Source organism: Chrysochloris asiatica, unplaced genomic scaffold (assembly GCF_000296735.1).
Source record: "Chrysochloris asiatica unplaced genomic scaffold, ChrAsi1.0 scaffold00029, whole genome shotgun sequence".
Taxonomy (NCBI): domain Eukaryota; kingdom Metazoa; phylum Chordata; class Mammalia; order Afrosoricida; family Chrysochloridae; genus Chrysochloris; species Chrysochloris asiatica.
Window position 1 is genome coordinate 4,871,061 of NW_006408547.1, and position 10,016 is coordinate 4,881,076.

Consider the following 10,016-nt stretch of genomic DNA (forward strand, 5'->3'; position numbering starts at 1 on the left):
TGGGATTGTATGCAGCATCTTTGAGGGCAGGTGAAAGTTTCATGGGATTGTATGTAGCATCTTTGAGGGCAGGTGAAAGCTTCATGGCACTGTATGCAGTGTCAAGGACTGACTTTGATGAAGGACCATGCTGCTGCCCCTTTAACTTTACACTCTTTAGCGGTTGCATCTCATCAGCAACTGAATTTGGATTTACAGTTAAAGCTAGAAATTTAGAATTCTCAAGAATGGTATTTTGTTCCTTGATTAAATATAAATTCTTGTTTGAATCTTCAAACCGTGCTGGATATTGAGCCTCCTCTAAGGATTTTTCATCAGATTCTGGGCTCTTGATTGAATCTTGAATTTCACGATTTGGGACTTTGACCAAATGTTGACTCCTCCTATCCATAGTCTGGATCTGGAAGGAGTCTTGTCTGCTGCTGAAAAATGGTTTCCCCATGAAATCTTGAGACTCAGCCAAGTATCTGACCTTGATAGCAGGCTGGCTGTTGATTGATTCTTGGCTTTGAGTGAAATGTTGGGCTTGATTCTGAACAGCATTTTGTCCTGAAAAAGAATCATATTCCTGGGCAGAATATTCACTCTGAACCAAAGACTCTTGAGATCTTGAATAAAGATAAGTTGATTCACTCTCAAGTGTACGCTTGGATTTTAAAAGAATTTGATTTCTCACGTTTTCTTCCAGAAGTCTAACTTGGTCTCTGGAAAGATATAAGTGGGCAGAAGGGCATGGTGCCACATCTAGAGCCTCATTGTCTACAGTTAATCTTGAAGTTCTTGAGAAGTTAAAATCAGAAGAAACCCTTACGTTTTTATGTTTGTTGGTTTTCATTATAGAATATAATTTCTTTGATGAAAATTTTAAGGTGTCACGTTCACTTTCTAGACTTTCACTATGACTTTGAAAATATTCCTTAACTTCACATTGAAATGTTGACAAAGATAAGCTCGTCCCACGTGATGATGGCATATGACTGTCATTAAAGTCATTCACTTGGTATTCACTTTCACTGTTACGTACCCAGATGAGTCTGTCTAATGAAGAAACTCTATCTTCAAAGTTACCTTCATTTTCTTCAGCTGTAAGTGATGAAGTAATTGTACTTTGTGTAAAAATATCCACTCTGAAATAGAAAATAAGCAGTGTACAAATGCATTATTGCTTCAGACATATTTGTTACAAGAACTCTCTTCTAGATTTAAAGAGACCTGTGTAATCAGCAAATCTTACTTAGCTCCTTTTAATTAATAAGTCAATCAACTGTGAAGTGAACTCCAAGAATAAGGTGCTTCCTACCTTACAAACCTTTTTAGAAGTTTATTTTTGACAGCAATGAATCAAAGTTACAGGTTAAAGTTTCATTCTTAATAAGAAATATTAGATTGTTTCTGTTCTGTATGGTAGTGGTTGCATGCTGAATTGGTTTCAACTCAGAGAGGCCCTGTAAAGGGTTTCTGCGCCTGTAAGTCTTTACAGGAGCAGAAAGCCTCATCTTTCTCCTGTAGAATCACTGGTAGACTGAACTGCTGACCTTGCAGTTAGCAGCCTAACTTCTAACCACTGTGCTACCAGGGAGAGTATTGGAAATAATGAATATAGTCTTATATAATACATTTTAAGAACAATGCCCAGTTCTATAAACTGCAACTTTCTAGTACATTATAGAGTATTTTAACAAGCAGTTTTCTGTGTTTTTGTTTTTGATGGCTAAAGGTCAGAGCAATGTTTCTCAAAGAGTGGAACGCAGACCAACAATATCAGCATCTCCTGGGAACTTTTTAGAAATGCTGATTTTTCAGAAAATGCTGTTGTTAGCTGCTGCTGAGTCAGTTCTGACTCATAGCAACCCCGTGCAGCAGAATAAAACACTGCCCTGTTTTGCATCCTCTGCACAATCATGGCTGTGTTTGGGCCCACTGTTGTAGCTACTGTGTTCACCTTTCTCATGGTGTTGTTCAGTGCCATCCATTCAGTGGTTCTGACTCATAGAAACCCTGTATAGGGTTTCTGAGGAACAGTTGGTAGATTTGATCTTGCAGTTCCAAATGCCCTTGTGGTCCAGTGCTTATCCTACAGTGCCACACCAGGACTCCTCATGCATATGAGGCCATTGAAGATTCCAGGGCTTTGGTCAGGTACACCTTAGCTTCAGAGTGACATCTTTGTTCTTTGACAATTGAAAAAGGGTTTTGCAAGCAGATTTGCCCAATGCAGTATGTTGTTTGATTTCTTGACTACTGCTTCTGTGGGAACTGATTGTGGAGCCAAGTAAAATGAAATCCTTCACATCTTCAGTCTTTCCTGTTGTGAATTTTAAAATTAGTATTGAGGTGTTACTATGAAGTGCCATCAAGTCAGTTCTGACTCATAGCGACCTTGTATAGGGTTTCCAAGGAGCTGGTGGTGGGTGTGAATCCTGACTTTTTGGTTAGCAGTCCAGTATATATCCTACAGTGTCATAGTAGGACACCTATAGAGGTGTAAGTCGTACTAAAGCTTGTATGTATGTGCTGTAATAAGTACATACATACAGGCTTTAGAATGTGCTTCATGTATATTAGTAAGTACTTCAAGTTCACTTTACTTTCAGTAAGCAAGGTTGTGTGATCTGCATAATGCAGGTTGTTAATGAGTCTTCCATTAATCATAATCCATCCTGGCCTCGAAGGAGCACTCTGGCCGCACTTCTTCCAACACAGATCTGTTGGTTCTTTTGGCAGCCCATGGCACTTTCAATATACTCCTCTAACACCGTAACTCAAAAGCATCAATTCTTCTACGGTCTTCCTTATTCACTGTCCAGCTTTGGCATGCATTTGAAGTTATTGAAAATACTATGGCTTGGGTCAGGGGCACCTTAGTCCTCAAGCTGATATCTTTGCTCCTTCAACACTTTAAAAAGGTCTTGTGCAGCAGATTTGCCTAATGCAATATGTCCTCTGATTTCTTGACTGCTGCTTCCATGAGTGTTGATGGTTGATCCAAGAAGAATGAAGTCCTCAACAACTTCAATCTTTTCTCCATTGATAAGAATGTTTTTTTATTGGTCCAGTGGTATTTTTGTTTTCTTTCCATTGAGATGCAATCCATACTGAAGGCTGTGCTCTTTGATCTTCCATCAGTAAATATTCCAATTCCTCTTCAGTAAATATTCCAAGTCCTGTTCACTTTCAGCAAGCAAGGTTGTATCATCTGCATATCGCAGGTTGTTAATGAGTCTCCCTCCAATCCTGATGCCACGTTTATCTTCATAGAACCCAGTTTCTCGGATTATTGGCTCAGCATACAGGTTGAATAAGTATGGTGAAAGAATACAGCCCTGTCACACAGCTTTGAGATCCATGTGCCTGTGCAAGAAGAGGAGTTTGTGCAAGATGTCTCTCAGACCTCTAAGGCCTGCCTGCTTTCCTTCTCTTGCTGCACAATGTTTTAAAATAAGAAAGCGTCTTATAGGAGTATATTCTGTGGGGTTTGACTGTTGTGGTTAAGTGCCATCAAGTCGGTTTTGATTCATAGTGACCTTGTGTGGGGTGTCCGAGAATTGGCTGGTGAGTTTGAACCACTAACCCTTACAGTTCAAACTGATCTTGGGGTCAAGTGCTTATCCTCTGGCACCACACCAGGGCTCTGTGGGGTTTCATTAGCTCTTTCAAATATTGAACTTGTTAAATATTTGCAGTTAAGAGGAGAATGGGATATTTGAAACAACCTAAGACTGTAATTTAGATAAGGACAAAGGGACTATATATGAGGATGGAAGATGAAGAATTGGATGTGGGAGGATCACTGTTGTGACCAGATTGGTTGCCTGGCCATCGTGGAGTGAGAAATAAGAACTGTGCCCTAGGATGGACAGGTCAACATGCTAGTCAGACCTGGAGTACTTGGATTCAGGGCCCGGGAAGATAGCCAGATGCTTACCAAAATAGATATGAGCTGAGGGAAAGTCAGTCTGAATATGATGCATTAGCTGCTTTTATCTGTAAAATGAAGATCACATATACACTACCTGAGGCTGCCAGAATCACAGAGTTATAGCTGTGAGTCAGTCTGTCAAGGGCAGGGCGGCAGCATCCACAGAAAGTCGGACAGATATTTGCTTTGATTAGAATTTGGTCCCCATATGGCCAATCCTCACTAAGAGAATGAAGAGACTATTCCGTTAAACACGACTAGTGAGGCTGCCCTATGGATCCTCCTTAACTGTTCTCTCCAGAACTGGTATGTAAATGGATACTGTGTTTGAGAATCTGTGTATTTTTTCCTGAACACTGGCCACTGACATCCAGTTAACCCAGACTCATGGTCACACAATAGGACAGAGGATAACTACTCCGTAAGATTTCCAAGGCTGTGTGGCACCATAGGATAAGCACTCGACCTTAAGGTCAGGTTGAACTGCAAGGCAGTGGTTCAAACTCACCAGCCATTCCTTGGAAACCCTATAATGAATCTCTATGAGTCAGAACTGACTCAACAACACTTAACAACAACAACAATCTTTTCATAAACAGATTGCCACATCTTTCTCCCATGGAACAGCTGGTGGGTTTGAATCATACGTCATTTGGTTAGTCCTTAATTCTGCTAGAATATCATGGTATCTGTTTCTAGTGTGAAAGGAGGCTGGATGCCACATTAAATTCAGCGCTGGGCTGCTAACCTCAAGGTCAGCAGTTCAAACACCATTGTGCTGGAAAAAGATGAAGCAGTCGTCTTCCATACAGGTGCTTCTGAAACCCATCAGTGAGAGCTTCAGATTTTGGAAGTCAAGTAATTGGTGGAGGACTCACTTCTGTGAATATACTTCTAAGGTCAATGCTGGCTTCTGTGACTCATGCAAATCTGAAACAAACATTCCCCCAACCCTACAGAGGACCAGCCACTTGCTATGCTGAGACTTGGATCAATAGGCATGGTCTCCTGATTTCTAAAATCGAGTGCTAATCTCATCCTATGACACCACTTATGTCAATGAGCACTGAACCTCACACGATTTCAACTGATCCTTCCTTCTTTTTGCCCCACACCCCTCACTCCATTTCATGTTGTTAGGTGCTGTCCAGTAGGTTCCAACTCTTAGCAACGTTCAGCACAACAGAATGAGATTCTGCTGGGTTCTGAGGCACCCTCACAATCGTTACGCATGAGCCCACTGTTCTTGTCACTCTGCTAGTCCATTTCATTGGGAATCTTGTCTTTTTCACAGACCCTCCACTTTACCAAGCATGCTATCTTTCTCCAGGGACTGGTCCCTCCTAGTAATATATCTTTCACATGCCTATGAAGCTATTGAAAATACCATGGCTTGCATCAAGCACACCTCAGTCCTCAACCTGACATCTTTGCTCTTGAACACTTGAAGAGGTGTTGTGCAATAGATTTGCCTAATGCAATACGTCAATTGATATCTTGACTGCTCCTTTCATGTGCTGACAGTGCATGCAAGTAGAGTCTAGTCTTTGACAACTTCATTCTTTCCTCTATATTTATCATGATGTTATTTATTGGTTCAGTAATGAGAATTTTTGTTTTCTTTACATTGAGCTGCAACTCATACTGAAGACTGTGATCTTTGATCTTCATCAGTAAGTCTTTTAAGTCCTCTTTGCTTTCAGCAAGGTGTGTCATCTGCATATCGCAGGTTATTAATGAATCTTCCTCCAATCCTGATGTCATATTCCTCTTCATATAATCCAACTTCTTCTTGGATTATTTGGTCAACATAATACAGAGTCCTGTACCAAAAAGAAATGGTTGATGTTCAACCATTACAAGAGGTAGCATATGATTAAGAGCCAATGTTACTGAAGGAAAAAGTCCAAGGTGCACTGAAGGTACTGGCAGTTTTGACTCATTGCAACCCTATTTAGGGTTTCCAAGGAGCAGCTGGTGGATCTGAACTGCCAGCCTTGCAGTTGGTGGTCCAGTGCTTATCCTAAGTGTCAGGCTTCTTAAAAACAGAAACTCTGTTAACCTGGCTCCCGTCATCAAACATAGTGTTCTCTACAGAGAAGATACCCAAGGATTACTGCATGGGTTTGATTAAAGCAAGTAAAATATTGATGAAAGAGTAATGATGATGTCAGTACTAATCTCTAGCACAGATATATCTTTAAGATACTGGTTAATTCTGTTTCTAGAAATCCTTCTATGCCACTCTTATAGCACCTGGTTTCTTGACTATCAGCTTTATGAAATTAGATTGCTAGAACTTTCTTCTGCTGTGCTTCTTCATACACTCAAACCAAGCTCTGCCATGAAGTCAATTCCTATGTAAGGTTTCTGAGACTGGAAATCTTTATGGGAGCAGTAAATTTCATCATTTTCCCACTGAGCCGCTGGTGGGTTTGAACCACTGATCCTGTGGTTTACAGTCCAGTGTTTATTTTACAATGCGACCAGGGCTACTCAGTGAATGCTAAATAATTTTTTTTTTTCAGTTTAGTTCCAAGAATTGGCCATTACTCCTTCTTTGTGGATACTGGGAAAGGAGCCGTGTGATAGAGAAGTGACTTCACCTCTCTAACTGTACTTCTGACACTACCTATCTTTTGGAATAATTTTTAGTTTATGAAAAAGCTTTTAACATGGTGCTTGGTATATATTATCCATTCTTTTGAAAAAATGTTAGATTAAATTACAGTATTGAAAACTGTGATCCTCTGTACTTATTGGAAAACCTTTTCAGAAATTCAGATGTAAAAGTTAATTTTGAACATGTCAACCTATTTGATTTCATTAAAACATGTATCACTTACCTTTCTTCTGAAGATGAAGTCACACTTGACCAATTATCTAGAGCTAAATGAGAGTAAATAAAACAGATTATCAATAGGAGAAGCTCAGGCTAAGTATGTTCTATGTGAAAATATAAATTACATGATATTTACCAAATTGCAAACTTTGGAAGACCCTGTCTTCATTCTGTTTCAAGGGAGACAAAATGTTAGAAGAGTAATCCAAATATCAAAGTTCTCCAATATTATACGTAACATTGAAATTGTGGTAAGGAGGGTATCAAGCATTTGTTCTTACCTCCTGGGTACCTGAACTATCTTCTTCTGGAAATGTAGGTTTCTTCTGGAGGGATGTACAAAATTTTATGAATACTACTTCAAAAATAATCCCTAAGAAAATTATAAAGAAGATTACCATCCAATAATTTTGAAAAATCCAGGAATCTAGAAGATCCCATAACATGAAAAATGTATTATCTCCCAATTCATCCCTCATGCCTTTATCAAATAAATTATATTGCTTCGTCATTTTAATCTGTGAAAGAGACTTGCGTCTCATTAAGTCGTCGATTTTGAATGGCCCAAACCACAAAAAGTTGGCATGTCCATCTTAAACCACATGTAATGCTCTGCCTCAAAGAGTCCAGTGCCTACAAGTGTCTTAGCAAGAGCACCAGTGATTGCTCTGGGGGAGGTAAGGAACGTGTCATAGTGGGCATTGTACTGAGCTCACCTCAACTTAATAAGCATATTTCAACTGGTCAGAAAAGTATAGTGCTATAGTTTATAGAATTAATTTTGTTGTATGAAATTAATTAATGATTATTTCTAAATTTTATTTAAACAAACAACCCTTGTAGTATAGAGAGACTCCTTGTGTGACACTGTAGGATAAGCACTGGGCTGCAAACTGCAAAATATATATATATATATTGTTAAGTGCTGTTGAATTGGTTCCTACTTATAGCGGCCCTATATAGGGTTTCCGAGGAGCGTTTGAACCACCGACCTTGTGGTTAGCAGTCCAGTAGTTGCCCTACAGCACATACACACATACGTATATACAAGAATACACAATGTTTATATAAATGAGGTAGCTTTACAAATTAGTAGTAAAATGGAATGAAAAGATAATGGATTTTTAGCCCACAAAGACAATCTCCTACATCCTACTTTGGTGAGTGGCTTATGGGATTTTAAAAGCCCATGAGTGGCTGTCTGAGATGCAGCTATTGGTATCTCCATGTGCAGAAGAAAAGTGAAAATTAAAAATGCTTGGATTCAATTAGTTGAATGGGCTAATGGTACATGTGAACATCAGTCTTCCTGACTCTGAGACCTGAAGAAGTAGATGGTGCCCAGCTACCACTACCAGCTGCTCTGAAAGGGATCACATTAGAAGGTCCTGCATAGAGCAGCAGAATATGTGCAACAAAACTTAAAATTATTTAAAATATATATATATATATATATATATATATATATGGTTACTGGTCAGAAAGAGACTGGAAGAATCTGAAACTATGACTGTGACCCTCAACCACCCTTCAGGTATGGAAAGGAACTCACCCATGTGGTCCAACACTAGTAAGATATGTTCAGTATGAATGTTCAAAATTGAAAGGACAACATTTACCTAAAGACAGGGCCTAAGCAGAATGTTGTTGCATGGAAGGGAATGCAATCATCGAGATGAAACAAAGTGTATGATTTGTTAACTATAAAACCTGGTCATCTTATCTGTAATCCTTCACTCAATTCACACAATAAAAGGTTGAAGAAAAAAAAAAGACAATTGGTTCTTCCCACGGATTTTTGAAGCCCCCTTGTCACAAATAAATTTAAATTGGTAGAAAGCATTTGACATAGTCAAATTTTATTTTACCACCATCTGGAAAAGTGTATTTTGTGGTCAAGAAAATATGATCCTTTCTTGTCTGATTTAGCAAATAAAAATGCAACATCTAGTTAAATTTGAATTTCAGATAAGTATAGCATAATTTTTTAGTACATTATGATTGTCTGGACTTCTGGCGTGGTGCTATAGGATAAGCACTGGACTGTGAACCACAAGGTCAGCAGTTCAAACCCAGCAGGTCTACTCAGAAACCCTGTACAGGGTTGCTACAAGTTGGAATCCACTCTATAGGACTTGACAATAGCCTCCCTGTTATGGGCTTGCTTGATTTTTCTTTTCTCCCTTAAAAATTATTTTGTATTTTCTTTTGCTGGAGAGTGTGTTAGTAGGATTCCTCTTCAACAATCTACTGATAACCTGAAAGTTGAAGTTAGACTTTGGAATGGGCTCTACGTGGCTACTCTTTTCTCGGGGTCTATAGTGATGTGCCTTCTGATGTCAGAATCATGGGTGGGGCAGAGGGAGACTGCAGCACTATTCTCTGCCAAGTCTAGAAAGTAAGTCTGTAAGCTCATTTTAACACCATTTTTCTCACAAGTAGCCAAGATAGACTGAATTATTAGTGAAAAACGTTAACATTAATTTGGTTTTGAGTGCTTTTCCTTTAAGATATAATTAATACTTCGTCTTATTCAAGGTGTGTTGTTGTTGTTAAGTGCTTCAGAGTTAGGTCTGACTCATAGCAACCCTGTTTTCAAGGATTTCCAAAGAGTAGCTGGTGAGTTTGAACCGCTGACCTTGCAGTAAGCAGTACAGCCCTTATCCTACAATGCCACAGCAGGACTCCAAGGTAGGTTGAGGAATGGAGTATTATTCTTTACATCAGTTTGAGCTCTTACTCTCCCCAGGTACCGGAAATGAGTCAATGACATCCCAACATCAGCGTGTACTGTTACCCAGTCCACGGATATTTGTAATCTTTATTTGGGTTTCACTCTGATCTTGGGGTTTGTATTTGCAAACGACAGCCTTCCAGATGTGTGACAGGCACTCATTAGCTCTGGAAGAAACTTCAATTCTATCTGGATATATGTAACACTGGGTAAGCACTGGACTGCAAGGGTGTTTGAACTGCAAAGTCAGTGGTTCAAACTCACCAGCCACTCCTTGGAAACCCTAGACAGGGTTGGTATGAGTCAGAACCGACTCGACGGCACTTACAACATTCTGTGTCAGGGAAGGACAAATGGAAAGGGGTGTATTCTACCATTGTTGCTATTATGGGCCATTAAGTCAGTTCCAACTCATAGTGACTATGTTTCCAAGGATATCTAAGTCATGGCTGGAGAGCTTGAACCACCAACTTTACTGCTCAAACCGACCTTGCAGACCAGTACATTATCCTGCAGGACTC

The 10,016-nt window shown here is 39.5% G+C and overlaps 1 protein-coding gene across 1 annotated transcript in view; it reads right to left on the reverse strand.

Moving 5' to 3' along the window:
• Positions 1-7,273, reverse strand: part of LOC102822271 — a 33,896-nt gene extending 26,623 nt beyond the window's left edge. Inside the window, exons 1-4 of the mRNA XM_006851535.1 lie at positions 7,043-7,273; positions 6,898-6,931; positions 6,766-6,808; positions 81-1,127 (exon numbers count right to left, since the gene is read on the reverse strand). Coding sequence (XP_006851598.1) covers positions 81-1,127; positions 6,766-6,808; positions 6,898-6,931; positions 7,043-7,273 — 1,355 coding nt within the window. The remainder of the gene's footprint in view (positions 1-80; positions 1,128-6,765; positions 6,809-6,897; positions 6,932-7,042) is intronic.
• Positions 7,274-10,016: the final 2,743 nt, after the last annotated feature.